This window comes from Melanaphis sacchari, unplaced genomic scaffold (assembly GCF_002803265.2).
Source record: "Melanaphis sacchari strain LSU unplaced genomic scaffold, SCAv2.0 Contig23_pilon_pilon, whole genome shotgun sequence".
Lineage (NCBI taxonomy): Eukaryota > Metazoa > Arthropoda > Insecta > Hemiptera > Aphididae > Melanaphis > Melanaphis sacchari.
Window position 1 is genome coordinate 3,151,136 of NW_020271114.1, and position 20,679 is coordinate 3,171,814.

General features: G+C 24.2%; 3 protein-coding genes across 3 annotated transcripts; 1 reads left to right on the forward strand and 2 right to left on the reverse strand.

Moving 5' to 3' along the window:
* Positions 1-832: 832 nt before the first annotated feature.
* LOC112594715 lies at positions 833-1,850 on the reverse strand. Its single transcript, XM_025339668.1, has 3 exons — positions 1,677-1,850; positions 1,409-1,602; positions 833-1,333 (listed from the first exon to the last, which is right to left on the reverse strand). The coding sequence occupies exons 2-3, from the start codon at positions 1,599-1,601 to the stop codon at positions 1,173-1,175; spliced, it is 354 nt and encodes a 117-aa protein (XP_025195453.1). The 5' UTR covers position 1,602; positions 1,677-1,850; the 3' UTR covers positions 833-1,172.
* A 135-nt stretch (positions 1,851-1,985) lies between these two features.
* On the forward strand, positions 1,986-4,080 carry LOC112594714 (methyltransferase-like protein 4). Its single transcript, XM_025339667.1, has 5 exons — positions 1,986-2,496; positions 2,619-2,965; positions 3,029-3,203; positions 3,381-3,558; positions 3,860-4,080. Exons 1-5 carry the CDS (start codon positions 2,281-2,283, stop codon positions 4,042-4,044), a joined length of 1,101 nt encoding a protein of 366 aa, XP_025195452.1. The 5' UTR covers positions 1,986-2,280; the 3' UTR covers positions 4,045-4,080.
* Positions 4,081-4,810: 730 nt separating this feature from the next.
* Positions 4,811-13,787, reverse strand: LOC112594768 (lysophospholipid acyltransferase 1-like). The gene is made up of 12 exons (XM_025339741.1): positions 13,526-13,787; positions 13,226-13,442; positions 8,912-9,060; positions 8,063-8,140; positions 7,894-7,985; positions 7,645-7,756; positions 7,440-7,575; positions 7,261-7,375; positions 5,866-6,071; positions 5,547-5,747; positions 5,319-5,470; positions 4,811-5,012 (listed from the first exon to the last, which is right to left on the reverse strand). Exons 2-12 carry the CDS (start codon positions 13,298-13,300, stop codon positions 4,913-4,915), a joined length of 1,416 nt encoding a protein of 471 aa, XP_025195526.1. The 5' UTR covers positions 13,301-13,442; positions 13,526-13,787; the 3' UTR covers positions 4,811-4,912.
* Positions 13,788-20,679: the final 6,892 nt, after the last annotated feature.

A 20,679-nucleotide genomic window follows, 5' to 3' on the forward strand; every position in this document is an offset into this window, starting at 1 on the left:
AATTTTATTTGGTCAAATAAAAATATTATTCAAAAAATTATTTAAGACATAATATGAACATAAAAAGCCTTAATTTATAATACCATTATGTAAATGTTATTTTACAATCGTCCAAAAGTCATAAAATAACTTATAACTATATATGATCACAACATGGACGGAAGTGTTAGTATATTATGTAGTATTAAACAATGCCCACTTTAAGTTAAGAACCATACTAGACAGCCAAATTGTGTTCATATGCATGGCTTCATAAAACCACAGTTGACTTGATAGAGGTGACGAACAATTATACTTAATTGCCATTTAACAAAAAATTAATCACTGTCAAACATGGTTCATAACTTAAAAAGAGTATTAAAAAAATATATTTATACTTTAAATTTTTTTTCCTAATTTATTTTAAAATAGTTATAGATGAATATATTTTTTATTTTTAACTAAAAATGTATTGAAGTCTAGCTATAAACTTAGCTATCCAGAAATTAAAATACTAATAAACTAATGAGCTACAATGATAAATAAAATTAAGGTTAAATTAAAGACAATACTGATCAAAACAACTCAAATTTTAAAACTTATTCCTGAATAATTACTTAAAAAATAATGAATTCTTTTAATTTCATACAAATATTTTCCATTCATATGATACCTAATTAAAATGAATAAAATTAGTTTATTTAGATGTATAGAATTGTTGAGTGCATTTTACTTACATAATTAAATATATTTTTATCAATTATTGGTCCATAAAAAATGTTTGTTTTACTAATAAATGATAACTAACGAATTAAAAAAGAGAAATTCCATTTTTTTTTTTTTAAATTTAACATCTCATTATTAATTCAATGTTTTTAAAGTAACTAATGTCTTGTTATAAAGTGATTAAATTATATATAAGACATTTTGTAATAATAGTATGTCTAATTAACTGCTAAAATTTAATAAAACTAACCCATGTTTTTTTGAGGCTGCAGTGGCTTAAGAATTCAAATTAATTTAAGCGTAAGATACTTGTTCTACATATTCGTCATTATAATTATTGTAATTTACTGATTCCCTGTGTACCGAACAGAAACGCCCCCCATATCTTACCATAGCAATGATTACAAATAGTACAAACATGGCCAACAACAACAACAAAGGTGAAAATACGTGAATCATAGTGTAGTTTAAATGTCACTCTCTTTCTTATGGAGCTCAACAAATTCTTGAGGCACACCAGAGTCATAAACAGGTTTTGGTTTTGAAAAGTTTGTTTCTAACTCTCTCAGATCAAGAGGAGCTTGTTTTGCAGGTGTCTTGATCCAAATTGGTAGTATGTAACGATTACCTGCACATATAAGCAAATATGTATCAATTATAAAAACATATCTAATGTGAACACAATGACCAAGCATCTACTCACCTGTTTCGCTATTTCTCCAATAATGTCTGTGTTTAGAAAAACAACACAGAAACAAGTTGACAATGAGCAGTGCAAATGCAAAAACTGTGCACACACCAAGAGTCACGTAAAAAGTTTGATAATTGCTCGGCTCGGATGGTTTAAAAAAAGGGTTTGTCATAAACTCCGTCTTGTCATCTAGAACCACTGACATTCTGCACAGGAAACAAAAAATTTTCAATTAATCGAAAAACGAAAAAAATGAGCGACCAACAAACGACGATCTCACCTGTTCAATTAATTTTTGAAAATCTGGTTTCCTGTTTGAGGCATTTGTCTAATTATTCATAAATGCCTTGCTACGTTAGTTCAGTGAATGAGTAACCGCGGTACTTTAGAATTTAAATTAATAAAATAATATCGAGTAAACAATAATTTAACTTACTGGACAAATAACAACAACAACGAGTATTATGAGTTATGAGTGTTATGACGCCCTGAACTGGAATTCAGGATCAACAGTATTACTAATTAGTATATAGTGATAAAAATGATTTTTCGTAGTAACTTTTTATTCCATGACACAAATATAGATAATAAATTATTGCTCCATAATCATAGATAATATAAGATTATAGATTATATTATCTATGTCCATAATAAGATGAGATGAGATATCACCGAATAAAACTCCCGGCTTTATCTAAGATGAATAATATTTTTATTTTCATAACTCAAAAGTCATGATGTTCAAAAATGTAGTCTGTTGAAAACTTGAAAACAATGCGAATAAGCGAATATCCTAATTACTTGCAAACGTTTAAAACTCATCTCTAATTCCAAACTTTTTCCATTAAAATTTTAATTTTTAACTTATACTCTTAACTTGAACAATGAGCATTTTATACAGCGACGTCGATGGTTTCTTCATATCGCATCAAATGTTTATTTCAAAGTTATACGATACGATTTTGAGTAAGACCGAAAACGCTGTACATTTGTACGAACATTTCTTTCATATAAACAATCCATTCGTCAGAGATAAACAACAAATTGAAACTAATTCGGAAAATAATGTTAAACGTAAGAGAAAGCGGCCAAAATATGAGGTAGTTAATAATTATTTAATATAAGTAAATTTAACGCAAGTACCACTCTTGCATAGTTTAAGTATTTTAATGAACATATTTTATTTATCCCCTAAAAATTGTTAATTTTAAATAATTTTTAGGAAGACGAAATAGGTAAAAGAATTAAAACTTTTATATCAAATTTAAAAAACCATCAAGATATATTTTCTTCATTGCCAAAGATTTTAGATAATAATAGTTGTGCTAGACATGCATCTATAAAGTTTTATGAAAAAACTAGTGAGCAAAAAACATTTTATGGACAAAATCCAAATCCAAATTTACATGTAGCTAATGGCTACGTATTTCCTCCAAAATGTCAGTTTTATTGTGATAATGTTTTCAACATGAAAAACCTTAAAGATGAAAAATATGACTTGATTTTGTTAGACCCACCATGGACAAATAAATATATACAAAGAAAGAAGAAAATTAAACAAGATGAAGGGTACTAAATTAATTGAAATGAACTGTTCACATTAAATCTATTAAATTTATGTTATGTTTTTAGATATACAATGATGATTGATCAGGATTTGGTTCAGTTACCTATAAACGAATTCCTAAATTCAAACGGTTTGGTTTGTGTTTGGTGTACAAATTCTCAAAACCATATAAACTCATTAAAGACTGTATTATTTCCAACATGGAATATAAAATATGTAGCCTCTTGGTATTGGATAAAGGTATCACATTTTGATACTTTAGTTATAATAAGTAATTTTAATAATTTTATACAAAATAAACAGATTTTAGATTTACCCCTTTTTAGTATTCCTTAGAAAACGCATGCATGTAACAATTATTTGTACTATGTAAAATCAATAACCAATGATATTTATAAATTTTGATGTATTCTATAGGTAACAAAATGTGGAGAATTTATTTGTAATTTTGCTCCACAAACTGGCAAACAACCATACGAACGCATTATATTTGGAAGAAAAATAGATAGTGATACTGAAATAAAAAATCCTGAAGAAAATAAATTGATTGCAAGTGTTCCAAGTTCAGTGCATTCACATAAACCCCCTCTATCTGGTATATAATTTAAACAATATTTTTATTATTATTACTTAGTATTAAGTAATAACATTTTCTCCTACTTGGCTTTTAACTGTCCATTTAGGTTCACCGTTGGCTCTTCCACCTGTCTCTATCCAGCACTGCTCCCTTGTACAGAAATACATTGTTTTTCTTTAGATTTTTTTTTACTACTATATTGCATCATCTCATCTTTTTTTTAATCACCTTACAAGGAAGAACTACATTATCATATTATATTCCCTAAATAACATTACTGTCTTATTTAACTCTGATAATTATTTTATTTTTATTTTAGAAATATTAGTTCCTTATCTGCCTCCAACACCAAAATGTTTAGAACTATTTGCAAGGTATCTATTACCCAATTGGACTAGTTATGGACTTGAGGCTTTAAAATTTCAACACCAATTTTTGTATGAAAATTCAGAAATAGAATGCAACAATCACAAGTCCAATATTAAACCTAATGAAAATGTATAAAATTTCTATCAAATAAAATGTACTTATTTGTTTTTACATCTTATATTAATTTTTTAATATTACATATAACCTAACATAAAGAAAGTTTTCTGAAACATTAAAACATATTTATAATTCTTTACACTTAATCAAATGGCACAACTCTACAATTTATTGAAAAAAAAAAGTTATGTTATAAAAATGCGATACAAAGTTCATGTCATAATTATGCTATTAAATTAATGTTAAAAAAACAAATAACTGTTGATTTTCTTTTTTTTCTATACATTTATTAATTTGAATCATAGACAAATGATAATTAATTAACAAATTAACAGTTATCAAATACAAATACCATTACTAAATATTATTTTATACTACAAAGATTTGTAATTTAGTAGACTAATGAAATAGTTACTAAAATTTAGTAACTATGTTTTTAGTAGACTAATAAAAATGATGAGCAAATCACTTATAATCTCATTGGTATATACTAATTTAATCAAAGACTTATTCTCTTAGACATATTAATATTGTAATTGTGTTTAGATAATGCCAGATCTCATGATTTTTAAATTTATTTTAACATTAATCAAACATTTATTCAGATGAGTTCAAAGCATTGTTTTACTCCCACTCATCTAATATGACCTTTGATGTTATGCATAGAATATAATTATTATCTATGTTAAAAACATATTAAAAGATTTACTATCCTTAATTTGCTAATAAACTCTTGTGATATAATCAGTTTATTATTTTTTTTTTCAATGTAATTTTAAATTAATTCAACTTCATAAATAATATATTTTGATTTACCATGCATACAGTCTTTTATTGATCGAATTCATAAAAATTATAGTTGCTAACTATAATTGCTTACATTAAATTATTGTGATTTTTTCTTGACTGTTTTGAGCGGCGAGATAACTAATGGCAGTACATACATGCCCAGCAGAGCTAATATATGCAGATAAAACTTGAGATGCCTGTAACAAAACAAAAAAACAAAATCTATAATAATTTAAAACATCAAATGATTTATAATTATTTTATTTTAAACAATAAAAGTGAAAACATATTTGATCTGTTAAAACTGATAAAATTATTCAAGTTAAATTTAAGAAGAATATAAAACACAATAAGAAAAATTAAATTTGACTAACTGATAAAGTTAAAATACTGTCAATATTTCTCAAAGTAAATTTAAAGTAATTTATGATAATAAAACAAAATTACACTGACAATTACTCAATAAATACCATAATATATATATGTGTGTGTATATTTCTTACCAAAAGACACGCAATGAAGGCATAAGTTCTAAGAGTATGAAAGAAAATGTCATGTAGGACAAACAAAGTCTTGTTAAAAAACAAGTTACAAAATCGTAAGCTAATTTCACAGGTTTGGGTTGCTGGAATCTATGCCACAAACATCTTCGAACCTATATAACATAATATAAACATTAAACACATATTTATTTAGCAGTTAATATGAGCATTTGGTTTTAATATAATTACAATTCTTGCGCTGTTTGTAAACAATGATCCTGTAAGGAAGGTCACATAATAACCAGGGTAAAAACCATGCCAAAATGCAGACAAAGTGTATGTCATAACTGTGTTATATTTAGGAGACGCCCTTTCATACATAACATAACGAAGCCACAGATTTGTGCCTTTGTTCCATGCATCAATAGTAGCTCTAAAGTTTACACCAAACTAAACAAAATGTTGACAGATTTTAATAAATTTTATAAAAAATTAACAACATGAGAACAATCTAATGTATAATTTAAAACAATTTGTAATTTTGATTTAAATAAATAATAGCACATACTTCAACTCCTAAGATATCGATATTATCGAGTAAATTCCATTCCTGTTCGCCTTTCTCGTTATAACCAGAAAATCCAAAACCAGAAGCATTACAAACTGCATCAGCTAAGGTCCAAGCAAAATAATACTTAAAACGAGTTAAAGATGTTATGACTATAATGAACCAAATTTTTGAGTAAATCGGAGATTCATATAAAAATTTTTCATCTGTAAAACCAAACATAATGTAATTCTTTTACAATATTTTGAAATTTTAAAACAAGAACCATATATAATTTATAAATTTAATATTAATTTTAGGACTAGGAAGTTATTGCATTTTCTGCATTTTTTCTGTCAGTTAATTTTTTTGCTAAGCTACAAACCTGTTTTAATTTTTAAATTAGAATTTTCAAAATTCTTAAAAAGTTAATTCAGAATCCTACATAAATTGTAACTATATCTCTATAAAAATATTAAAAATACATAAAATATAATTATTTAATATACATTTTAAATTATAATTTTGATGAATTTCGTAAAAATTGCAAACTATTATGTAATTAAAAATGTATGAAAAAATTTCTTTTTATATCTCAGTTTAAAAAAATTAGTATAACATTTTTTATTAGTTTATGTTGAAACCATAAATTTAAAAAATATAAAAAGACAATTATTTTTTATAGACATTTTAAGTTTAAAATTAGACGAAATTACTTATTTAAATGATAAATAATTATGCTAATTATTTTAGTGTAATTTAAAAACACCTCTCACCATCTTATAACTTACATATTATATTTTTTTATTCAAAGTTAACATTAAATAAAAAAATGTCTACACTTAATACATCATATTTTCAATTTTGGGTTAATGCATAAATCAACGAGTCTGAACATAACAGTAATGAGTTTTAATTAATTTTAAAGTATTATTTATTTTTACTATAAATTTACTTTTGTCCTGTAATACTAAAATTAAAATAAATAACTAATAGCTATATCAAAAAAAAAAATATGAAAATAATCTTAGAGATATAGGATGACAGACCAATAGCGCTCAGAATCGTTTTTCATATACAATGAAATACTGTTAAATTCAAATTTCAAATTTAACACACACATAATAGTGATTTACTCAAAACCTAATATAAAAATTATAAAAATTAACAGTACCTAATAAGACTATATTTTTTTTTAAATAAAAATGAAAGAATCAATTACAAGTATTTTTCTTTTAAATTATAGTAAAACAAAAAATGTGGTGCAATTTTGTAATTTTTTTTTAGTGATATCACAATTAATTTTATACATTTTACAATGCAATAACTTCCGATCTTTAACAACCATAAATTAAACCAAGTAAAAAAAAGGGGGGGAGAATTAATAAATATTGAAAAATGTAAATAGTTACAAACCTAGCAATGTTGAAGATGGGTACATTGGTACAATAAAGTAAATTACAAAAGCACATATAAATGTAATTAATACTTTTTTCAGTACAGGCTTTAAAGGAGACGGAGATGATTTAGCCTAAACAAAAAAAAGTTTTTAAAATAAAAATAAAAATTAGTAAGATAAATAAATTAATAATTACCTCTTTTGGTAATTTTTTTGGAAAATTAGTACCATCTAAATAGGCTATATAATCTTCAAAAAAAGCATTAGGTCCAGCTAAAATTGTTTGAAATGTTAATAAATAACTTATGTATTGAATAAGTGTAGGTGCTTTTCTAAAAGAAAACATTTTGTACACAATAATTAAATAAATTACACAAAAAATAATATACAAAATATTTTACCTAATCTTATAACGTTTTTGAATATCCGTTAACTGTTTTTTATCAGCCATTAGACCATCGTGTAAACCACATGCTAATGCTGATAACTTTTGTACCATTACCATTACTGGACCTGAAAATAAAAACAACAAAGGTTTATTGAAATAATCGTCAACCTAATTCATTTTCATCATTTCATTTTATCACATATCCTAATTAAACTAAAAAAAATTAATATTTTAAATTTGTAATATTTTTTATATAATTTACCAGTAATATCCAAGGTATAAGATCCATATTCATAAACTTGACGATAAATATGCAGTAATGATAAATACAAACAACATACAAGTAAAACGGCTCTACAAAGAAAAAACTAAATTAGTATATTATAAAATTAATACAAAACATAAATAACAATTATTTTTATTATAATTACTTATGTATCGTATTTGGACTTAATGTTTTTAAGGTAACATAACAGATTGTTGGTAGAACAATAAGATGTAACATTTGACTGAAAAAAAAAAAGGATAAAAAACTATAATAAATAAAAGTCAAGAGAAAATATTTAACAAATTATACCTATTACATATTTAAAATATATACAAATGAGATAATATTTTTTCTTTTTTTAAGCACTAGACTTTAAATTTTTATTGATGTTTAATAATTTTAGATAGTTATCTTAATTTAGTTCATTTCAAAATGTTTATAAATATATAACAACTAAAAGGTGAGAAATAAAACATATTAAATTATTTAAACTAACGAGAAATTAATAGAAGTTGAACTAACTTATACTTAATCAGTATCAGTGAACTCAAAAGTAAACGCTATATTGTGTATAATATGTATGTGCAATTTTTAAGCAAATTATGAGATACTATACAAAATACTACAATTTTAAAATGCTCATAATTAGCTAAAAATATAAATATCATAAAATACAAGTACAAATAACCTTATTATCTATAAATTTATTAATAAATCATCTACTTTAATATCAAAGATAAAAATGCTAAATTGATTATGATTAATACAAATTTATTATTTTGTATCATTAATTATAAATAGTATTTATAATTTTTTATAATTAATAATTATATATTTGTAAAATGTTTATATCGACTGAGAGTATAACATCCATTTATATCCCAATACTATTTTAAAGAGATAAAAGAAATAACATAGGTAACAGTTTTATTGAATTATTGTTTAATACGTTAAATTGTAATATAATATAAATTAAATGCAGTTAATGTTATTATAAAAAAAAATATATTACTATCCAAAACAGATGTAAGTCATGGTCAATCCAATAATAAGTCCAAATATTTGTCGAAGAAATACATATTGTTGATTTTTTGGTGGCAAAAATGTATACATTAATGGTGCTATACATAGTGCTATAAGTTGACAAATTACAAAATTCACCTGAAAATAAAATTTTGCTTCATTCAGAATATAAAAATACAAAGAAAGCAAGTTAGTATAATTTTGTACAAATTTAAACTTTTACTAATCAAGTTTTTAATTTGTATATACATTAATAAATCAAAGTATTAGAATACAATACAAAACTAATTGTTTTTTTTTTTTATATTACGCAACTAAAAATAACTGCTTTTTCAATACTAATTAGGTTTAACTAAATTTAATAAAATTATGAAAAAATAAATACAAATTTTTATAATTTGTTCTTCGCTGTTTATAATTTTTTTTCAAAATAATAAGAAATAAAAAATCAAATCTTTAAAAAGTTAGGAAAAATATAATAATCAGAATCCAATTTCATTTTAACTTCAGGATTGAGTAAATATGTATACCTTAATTAATGAAATATATATTATAAAGTAAAAAATAATACTAAACCTTGTCAAACACTTGAGCGACAATCAAGAAAAATATTTAAGCAATTTTTTTTTTTGTTCAAAGAATGACAAAAATGCTGTTGGTAAGGAAGTAGAGAGGATGGATTATAGAACACTTTTTTGTGATTAAAAGATAAGATATAGTAATATTTTTAGGTTTACCAGATTTTGGCACTAATATAATTGAAGAACCCTTTTCTAGTATCTAATCAAATTTTATATACAATATGTAAATTATAAACAAACTTCTAAATAGCATATAAATACTATGTACATTGTACAAAATATATTTATATATACATCATACTATCTTATTTTACACACGTATATCAACTTATATTAAATAAATTATTTATTAATTGAATCAGGTCACACAAACCAATTTTATGACTTATGTACTTAAACTCTTTATATAATCTTGTTTACAATATTTAATAGTATTTAACTTACCATACTATATAGTGTAGTCAAAGAAAGTAAAATACTTTACTTGATTATTGTTAACAAATTTAAAAATATTTTATTTGACTGAATAGTTATACAAAAAAGTGTTTATGATCAATTATTATAATAAAGTTATAATAATTCATAGAGGTATTTTATTTAATTCTAGACGAAGATAAGACATAACTCTCATAAATCTGTATAAATGAATACTGTCCTTAATGACTGATTCATAATCAACGTAGATCCAGACCTATTAAATCGATCAATTTGAAATTTTTAAAGTAGATTAATATTTTAATTTTACCGAGCACTAAGAAAGGATTTTTCAAAATGTTGATTTTAAGAGGTTAAAATTGGTTAAAAATAAAATTGTACTTGTAAATTATATATCTTTATACATTGATGAAAAAGTCCTTATAAGCCATGAGCCTTTAGCTCACATTTTTAAGCTCTTTTTCATATAGATAACTTTATGTGGCATGCTCCAGAATCAGTTTGCCCACAAGTTTAGTATTTTTGGCAACTAATGGAAATACATCAAGTGTAGTTTATAGAGAATTTTAATAATAAAATTGTTGTCATAAATTATTATTTTTTAGTATACATACCTATTAAAATTTTGCAGGCAAAGCCACGACAGACAACAGCTAATATAATATAAATTAACAATTGTTAATACAAAAACAAATATTCAATGGATTTTTTTTTTACCTAAGTAATCATAATTAATAGTACTTATAGTTTATAAGTGAATAGAAAAACAAGAGTTTGAGGAACTCTGCCATCTTCCACTCATCTAATATTTTCATCAAATAATGACTATATTTTTGTTTTCATAAATGTTTTGGGGCAGTAATAAGTGCCTCTTTAGAATAGTTTTAAATTAAGTGTATAAATAGAATAATTTTTAAAATAATTAAAAAATTGTATTCATTTACTACCAATTTTAATAAAAAATGTGAAATCTATAGAAATCTACGCACTGTTTTCAACATACACTCTAACAGTTTTTAATAATTTTTGAGTAAATAGAATTATATTTATACAGATTTTAAAATAACACTAATTGTTGCATTAAAATTTAAAATAATAATTTGCAAATTAATATACTGTTTAATTTCTAATGCATTAGAGTTTTTATTGTTTTAAAAATTCTTATCAGCAAATATTTGCTTTTTGATGAAGTATAAAGATTAGCATAATGTTATAATCTGTTTAAACTCAAATGTTTTAGAAAAAAAAATAAGTATTTAAAATGAAATTAATTTTATTATATAATGGAACTAGTGTACTAGAAATATATTTACTAAAACTATAAAGTAAATTTATCGGTACGAGTTAAGAGATACTAACTGCTAAATGCATACTAAGCAGAAGTGGAAAGAAACTGGGAAATCCAGCAAAGTGTTGATCTACTACTCTGCTCACCTACACTATAACTTAGGTGTCATGGTTTTGAATAGATATTAAAATACATGATTACACAGAGTCTGGTATGCAAGCAAAAAATATATTAAAACCCATATTTATCTGTGTATTTCATATTTGTGCACACCCATATATATTGTACACTAATTCAGAATTCAGATATACTTTAAATATAAATATTTATAACAATATTATGTTATGTACATTCCAATAATTAGTTATTGTTTACTAAATACAATTTTATTTAAATATATGAATATTCAAACTCTGTATTTAAATAAATGGGTATTAAAAAAACAGGTATTAAGATTTATGGATATTTTTATTACACCGGCTTTAATCCCGTCAAAAGCAAAACACGGATATCCATGTAGTTCATTACACATGTAATCACAACCTATACTCAAAATACTTGTAAAAGTTATAACTTATTTGTTACTTAATTGCCCTAATTTCAATTTTTATATATTAAAATAATCAAAAAAAAAAAAAATTCTGCTTCAGAATATGATATTAAAAGTATATGTTGTCATTCATAAAAGTAAAAAATTTAAAAATGTTATCATTTTTTTCAAAAATGTAATAGATTTTGAAATAATGAGTGTTGCTTGATAAAAGAATTACTTAGTATATGTAAACATTAATAATATAGTATATTATATGGAATTTCTTTCATAAAAACTATGAATAATTTTTTTAATTTACATGTAATTATGAAGAAATACTTATCAAGGTCTTATTAATTTATTGTAGGTACTTGGTAGGTATTACTAAATAATAATACATTAAATTAACTGTCATACATATTTTTATTTAAATTATGCTACTATCATAGTTATTATATATTTTATGCTAGCTATAATTATTAAAACCATAAAATAAAAGGTCTAATAAAATGAAGTTGTTTGAACTAAATAAATATGTGATCAATTCAAACATATAAAAAGTAAAACTTCTAATACAAATCATTATTAGACAATACCTACATATTAAAAATGTAATTAAATTTTGTTTAATTAATATACTAATAATCATAGTTACATTTATGCATATTTATGGTTAAGGGTTTGTGTGCACTATAATAATTTTAGCACCCCCCTTTCACAATTATATTTAAGTTATAATTACAACAGTGACTATGGCCAGGATTAGCAAAAGTTGAAGATTAAATGAGATATTACAATTTATAGGAGAACTTGATACAATTAAAATATGATAAAGGAATGTATGTATCTCCACCACATTCTTCTCGAAAATGAGTTTTCATTTTATTGACTCTGTATTAGTATTACGTATTATAAAATTTGTTTGAGATAATATAATATATCTGCAAAAATTGTATTAACAATTTAATCAAATCTCTAACAAACACTACTATTTTTTCAATAGAAGTTAATAGTTAACAAATAATAAATTTAACTTGCTAGATTAAATATTAATATGAAAAAATATATTAATTTAGTTAAAAAATAGTTTCTATATTTTTAATAAATTAATATAATATGATTCGCATAAAGAGTGATTGTTTTTTTTTTTTAATTTCTTAAATTATAATAAAAAATGTTATTTAATATAACTACAAAAAAAACTTAATTTAAAATATAGAACTAACTAACTCATTAGGTATAAAATGATGAAATACAAATACACTAAGTATATTAAATTATAAGTTTAAAACTAGTTAAGTTAAAAAGTTTAAAAACAATTGATTGAATACCAAATTTTTAAATAAAAAATAAGTATATTTGTAAAGTACACATTTTTTCATAAAAAGTCATAATCAAATAATCTATTATGATAAAATATATTGTGTATATTAACTAATAACTATAGAATATTAAAAATATATTTACCAAATCTACAGATAGCCCAATATTTTCAGAGAGTGATAAAAAAATTTCACTTCCATGGTAATTTAGTGGCTTCATTTTTGTTTAAATTTTTAAATAAACGTAAATACAAGTAGAAAATTATATATTTTTTTGATTTTCTATACCAACAAGAAAAAAATGTTTACGGTAATGAAGACTTCATATTCGTGTGAATTTTAATTCAAAATAAATGTTATGGCTAGAAAAAAAAAACAATACATATTATTCAGTAAGGTACACACGATAACAACGATTATCAAATTAAACAATAATAATAATTACTATAGTTATTAATTTATATCTGAAAACGATAGTTATTGAAGAACGTTACTTTACAGAACTGCAAAGATGCAGTTCGGGCTATTGCAACGGCACAAGAACGCATCGAGCGCGCGTTTAGACGTTAAACTAAATACAACACTATCGCTCGTTAGACGTAAGTCATAAGCTCGTAACACGAACACGCGAAAAATTCTAGTGCGATTACCGCAAGAAAACAGACTATATAACACAACAATGATAATCGACGGTACGTGTACTCCACGAAAGAATATTATCATAATATATCGATATACTCGACGACTGTTATCAGCGGTGTAAATTTGTGATAAGAGGGTTAAGGTCAACAAACTTGTGGTGACACCCCGCGCAAAAACCCTTCAACCCTGTTAAAACAACGGTCACAGGTCAATAACCTCCCCACTCGCAAACTAATGTCTATAGCAACGATAAAAGAAGGGTGGAACAGTATAACTGAATTTCATTTTCTCCATTTTCGTTCACCGTTTTGCATTTTTGAAAAATCATATTATATTGCATGCAACCGAATTCGCCAATTTTTTATAGCAACACTGCTATTTATTTTCCGATAGTGCGACCACCGACAATATTATTTTTCTAAGATTTTTGAAACGAATAAATTATTTGTAGATTTTTTCACATTTACTAGCACTAGGCACATCGCAGTCTCTGTATTACGAAATAAGAACATTATGATGAACCATTGGAAACAGAACGAAGTGTATTTCGTCAATTTTCTTATTCAGCTTCCTTGGAAAAATTGCAACAGTGTTTAGGGTCCGAATATATTTGTCCTCTAACTTTAGTCTTCAATGACGTCTGGTTCTCCTCACCACCGTCATCGTCTGAACTCAACAGTCATATTTTATGTTGGAAGAGATGATAATTTTTTCACGAGTTGAAAACTATTATTTTACTACATAAAAGAGTATAATTATAATGTTTTCCTAAATTATACATGTATACGCAGGCGCGGATACAAGAGGGTATGGAAGCGGTAACCCCCACTAAATTTCTCTAAATATCCCAAAAAAATTAATAGTTATATATTATTATTACATTCACTTCAAACAATAATAAAAATTGTATAATCGAGTTTTTACTATTGTTTTTATGTATTATACAATATTTACAATGAATATACATTGTTATTTGTTCCAAATTATAGGAACACTCAAAACATGAACTCTTGGTTAATGTTAATAAAATTATTGACAGCTGACAGATTTTAAAAAATAAAAATAAAATTAGATTCTGCTTTATAATCTTGGGGCCTATATGTTTATATAAGTAGGTACCTACTTTTGTATTTTAAAATTTGTAACTTAAATAGAGTGTTTGTTATTTTTTTTTTTTTTTTTGAATTTGCGAATAGTTTCTATTATTTTATATTGTTAGAGCATTACATTATTCATTTTCAGTGTAAATAAATATACAACGAACCACATATTTCAACAGTCCTATTATGGTATAATTATATAACATGACGTTCATAAATCATAATATAAGAGGCTTCTCCCCTTAACAAATACTCAGGATCCACACCTGTTTATACGTTTTCAAATCTAGTGTAATGAAATCGTAAGCAACTAGCAAAAAGAAAGAAAAAGAGCAAATAGTAACAACGACGAGTTTGACTATAATAGTCAAAAGGTCCTGCAGTGGAGTATAGTTGTAACGACGTCCTGTGGTTAGTTCAGCTGCAGATTATTTTGAACTGCGGTGCTCCCAACAAATAGGTACACAATACTCAGATCAAAGTCGTAACACATAATAAATTATATAAAATATTTATAACAATTATTCAATCATCTGACTGTTCTTACCTATTATAATAAGAAAAACATTTGTAAATGTATAACTGTAATTTAATTTTTTTTTTGTCCCGTACTGTTTGTTGTCTGTATAATTGATAGTTTATATCTTATAATAAAAATATATAAGTTGTGGTATAAAATAGTAAAAACATAAAAATTAGTAATTACTGAAGCAATGATAAACAATTTCACAGTATACAAATTGAAACCACTTTAAAATATTCAAACCTACATATTATTACATATTATTATAATATACGCACATATAATTAATAATTATCTATATTATCATAAATCAATAATAATAATAATGAAGAATAAACTACAAAAAGTATAGAGTGTTTTAATAGGCAGTAGCTATTATATTTTAAACATAATTATAAACGCTGTAGCGTTAAAATAATGAATATCAAAAAAATATTAATGATATATAATTCAATTTTAATAACTTTCCGATGAATTGAAATTTAATGACTTGTTTTATATTATTTAACTCGCTTACATCGTCACGACGATGTTTTATCAAACTATTCAAATTACAACAGGTTTATGAACAGGAACTAAGTATATATAACACAATATAACTAGTAGGTACTTATAGTAGCCTTTGCCCTTTACATAGGTATAGGTAGTTTTGACAGTTTTATGATCAAGGGCACAACTTAAAAATTCCATTGAACTAATCACACATATATTAACAACCAATAATTTTTTTCCATGCGTCCAGCATAACTAAATGTAAATTGTATTAATATGAATCATAATAACATTATTAATACATTTTTTATTTACAGTCAACAAATGTAAATACAATATGTATTGTACTATTATTTATAATATATGTGAGCTATGTGATAAATAACAATTAAAAGTAATTTTTAAAAACATTTAATATAATATATTATATACTATAAGCAATAAGCATAAGCTATAGGCTATATATAACAATAACATATAAATACATTGGCGTAAATAGGAGAGGGATTTAGTCACCACAATTTTTTGTAAAGTCCTCCCAATTCAAAATTTAGTACTATATATATTATAATTTATAAGCATATGTTATTACAGTAGAAACTCGATTAATCGTCAGTCATAATACCGGAGCCTTATTGGATAATTGAATAGACAGTTAACAGAAATTTTGCAAAAATGTATACGTGTAATCACGATTTAAGTACCATTAAATATCTCAGCTAGATGACCTTGCAGTATTGCAGTGAATATTTCAGAGGACCTAGGTACTTAAATACACATTTATTTATGATTTTTAAATTTTTTACACTTTTAGTATGCGCATGTGCAATACAACTTACATTTTTTTTAAATAGAAATACTATTTTTTTTTTTTTTTTACATATTAGATAGATTATTTTTATTAAAGTTTTTTGTATAAACGTTTTTTTTCTATTTATAAAACTTACCAAGTTAAAGAAGTCAACATTTGAGTTTATGGCGTTTATGCATAATTCGTGTTAAATGAAATTTTCATTTAAGACCACTGGAAATAATAAAATAAATGTTTAATTTACCTTACATATTTATAAATAATAATTTAATAATATCGTACGTCGTTTGAATGAATATCTTAAGTATGTGATAATTTTTATTTAGTTGACTGCGTTGATTAAGATGGCAATTACGACTGAATTTTGAGGCAATTTGAATCATATTATGGTGAAAATTTTGAACAATTTATGAGAGAAATTCATTAAATACACTTTATTTTGTATTGTAATATTAATATTATACTAATATATTATTATTAGTAATTTATAACATTATAACTATTTTATTATAGAAAATTGTATTATTACAATTAACGAAATAAAAAATAAATTAATATTGTACACTAAAAATAAAGTTTAATTACTTAAGATTTATTTTATTATTTTTTAATAGTTACATTATCTGATTACTTTATCGCTATTACAATACTGATGAAAAGTAAAATAAAATTCCACTTTAAAATAGTCAAAATTGTAATCGTAATATAGCAGTCAATTGATTATGAATTGAATAAAAATTATCACAATACATATTCCAGATATTCATCCGAATGACGTATGATATTACTAATACTAAATTATTATTTGTAAACAGATAAAGTAAATTAAACATTTACTTTTTTTTTATTTCTAGTGGTTTTAAATGAAAATTTCGTTAACAACGTTACACGAATTATGTTTAAATTTAAATTTTAAATAGAAAAAAACTTTTTATACAAAAAACATTAAAAAAAATAATCCGCCCGAATACGTAAAAAAATTAGTATTTCCATTTAAAAAAAAAATGTAAGTTATATTACTCATGTGCACACTAAAAGTGTAAAAAAATTTTAAATCATAAATAAATAAATATTTAGGTAGCCCTTGAACCCCCGAAATATTCACTTAAATGCAAGATCATCTAGCTAAAATATTTAGTGGTAGCTACCTTAAATCATGATCACACTGATAAAAATATTTTTTACAATATTATGTATATATTCATATAAATAAATAATAATAATAATAAAAAAAAAAATTATGTAATACACGCATAATGCATACACAGGCTATTTGTCAGTCTCTGATTAAATTTAATTAACAGTGTGTTCGTTCACGTTACCTTTATCTCATTTATATTGAATAATATGTTAGATATTCAAAAATATTTTTATATGATTGATAGTTGTGGCGACACCAATGAGTGTTGGGTACCAAAACTAGTTTTTATAAGAAACAAACATCCATTAATTTAATTTATAAATAATATATTATATAAGATTCTTTTATTTATGTATGTAACCAATAGTGTTCCCATTTAATACAAATAAAAAAAAAAATGTTCGATTTTCGTATGCCATTCTATAACAACTTGTCTAGGTCGAAAAATGAAGTTATAAACACTTTTATAATATTTATGATTTAGTTCAATAAATTCTAAATTTATATTATACGTATAAGTCTCATTCAACGGTAAATTCGTTTTTATAATATATAATATATATACATTTTTATATGAAATATACAATCTGTAAATTAAGCACAATACATTTATGCTAGATAAGTATATTAAAACAATATTGGAGTTACGTGATTGGATGGCTTCTCCCAATGGCTAATAGTGACACTTAGCTTGGGATTTGCGTTAAAGGATTATGTTAGAAGGTCTCTACTCTATTTTTTTTTCAAGACTACGACGAGGAATTCCAAGAAGTGACAGAATATGTATGCCTTTTACCAGAGGATTTTTTTAATTTTCTAATCAAGTAAAGAAATGTTTATAATAAAATATTTTATTCAGCTATTATTTAAGTGCCAAGATATTTATAAATTATAGAAGGTCAGGTTGGAAATAAATAAACGGCGGTGCAATAGCAATTTTGCTAAGTGTAATATTTCGGAAAACTTGAGTGTAATATCTAAGTATTAAGTGCATATAATATTATAAATATTGATAAAAAATGTCATAGGGATATATCCTCCCAACCATACATTACCACCACTGTCCACCATAATACCTGATACCTATTAAACTATTACCTTATTTGTTACTCTCCATTATTTCACTCCTAGAGTTTTAAGATCTACTACCAGTACTACCTACTTCGTAACCACCTCTTCAGTGATCGGCTTCGGGATTGAAATTTTTTAAATATATTTATTATATTAAATGGTGTCAACGCGTTACATACCTATTTGTTTTTCCACTCTAACCCGCGCACAAACAGCAAATTTAAATTCAACGTTTCAGTGGTACCAAATACTTACCATTTACCAATCTAGTATTATTTGCTTAAATATTAATTTGGATTCAGTTATTATAAAGTTTGAACTGTTTGAAGACAATAACCTCGAATCAAATAAAAATATTAGTTGGATTTTATTTTCTCTGCGTATCAACTTATTTGATGACCCTTCTTTTAAGCTTAAACATTTCTTCCATCTATGGCTTGAATATTTTTTTGAACAGTGGCATGTATTATAGGTTCACCACCTCTCATTTAAAGCATCTCATAAGCTTCTATTGATATTTTAATTTTAAAGCGAGTTATGAGCATTTTACAATTTTTTAATATTGTACATAGTTATAACTTTTTTTAGAATTAATACAACAATAAAAGCTCATTAGATGCGCAAAATAATATTATTCTTACTCTAAACTCTAAATTAAATTAAATCTAACATTAGTTATATTGAACTCAAATTTATTTTGTGGTATGTGGCATGTGGATCATGTGGCTAGTGACTAGTGCACATAGCAATTAGGCTGCATGAAGTTAAACCTCCGAAATTAAAATTGAATTTTCTTGGAAACTAATTAGTTACAGATGGTTATTAAACTTTTGGGCTGGTCCAGTTGATTAGTCAAATTCATGGCAGAGGAGAAGAAACTTCATGAATGTCTATTTAACATCAAGTAATTTTACATTCATATTCATATACCTAGTAGAATATAACTACTATAGTACTATAAGTACTCATATCAACAGCATGAGGAATTTGACATTTTTCAGATTCTAGTCTAATATTTCACCCACCCACCCAGAACCCAACAATAATTTACTGTCATATTTTGAACTACCTGTAGTAGAAAATATTAAAATACTAGTTTAATATAAATTATCACTCGTTCACTATTCTTTAAAAAAATCTTGAGGCAGCTCATTCAATTACCTACTTTGCCATGTCACAGGTGAATACAATAGCGCTTTTATTTAATATAACAATATTAAATAATAAATTCACATATTACAGCAGTAATAAATAAATAAAAATGTATTTGTATACAATATAAATAAAATGTATTAATACTTTAAATCACCGTGTATAACAGATAAACAGGTATCATATTATGTATAATGAAGCAAATATTTCAAAAATAGATAACAAAATTAAAGCTACATAACTCAAATATACATAACAGCATAAATGTATGTAATTTAGCTATACTAATTTTGTAATACTCAACTATGATTAACAATAATAAAATAAAGCACTCGGTTATATAAAAAAAAATATTATTTCATATCATAACTTAAAAAATATGACCATATTTTAACTTAAAAATAAATCACCTATGTCTATATTAAAAACTAATGTAGTACTGTCATTGATATAGAACAAATGATCCCTTAATTTAATTAGACATTTTCATTAAATTTAAATCTTAATAATCTATTACATTTTACCAAATTAGGATTTCAACTACAAAAAAACAAATCAGTCATTGTTATTAAATTGTTTACTAATAAGTAATTACACAAATGTATATAACATTATACAACAAAAATACATCATATTAACATTTTTTTGAACGATGAGTCCAAGTATA

What these genes read in the sequence shown, in the direction of transcription:
- LOC112594715 (XM_025339668.1), bottom strand. Translation starts at nt 1,601, where the DNA reads ATGTCAGTGGTTCTAGATGACAAGACGGAGTTTATGACAAACCCTTTT. An exon ending in TTGGAGAAATAGCGAAACAG is followed by an intron (nt 1,334 to 1,408) that starts GTGAGTAGATGC and finishes TTATATGTGCAG; the next exon opens with GTAATCGTTACATACTACCA.
- LOC112594714 (XM_025339667.1), top strand. Translation starts at nt 2,281, where the DNA reads ATGAGCATTTTATACAGCGACGTCGATGGTTTCTTCATATCGCATCAA. An exon ending in AAAATTAAACAAGATGAAGG is followed by an intron (nt 2,966 to 3,028) that starts GTACTAAATTAA and finishes TTATGTTTTTAG; the next exon opens with ATATACAATGATGATTGATC. An exon ending in CCTCTTGGTATTGGATAAAG is followed by an intron (nt 3,204 to 3,380) that starts GTATCACATTTT and finishes TGTATTCTATAG; the next exon opens with GTAACAAAATGTGGAGAATT.
- LOC112594768 (XM_025339741.1), bottom strand. Translation starts at nt 13,300, where the DNA reads ATGAAGCCACTAAATTACCATGGAAGTGAAATTTTTTTATCACTCTCT. An exon ending in CAAAAACGTTATAAGATTAG is followed by an intron (nt 7,576 to 7,644) that starts GTAAAATATTTT and finishes GTTTTCTTTTAG; the next exon opens with AAAAGCACCTACACTTATTC. An exon ending in TCGATATCTTAGGAGTTGAA is followed by an intron (nt 5,748 to 5,865) that starts GTATGTGCTATT and finishes CATTTTGTTTAG; the next exon opens with TTTGGTGTAAACTTTAGAGC.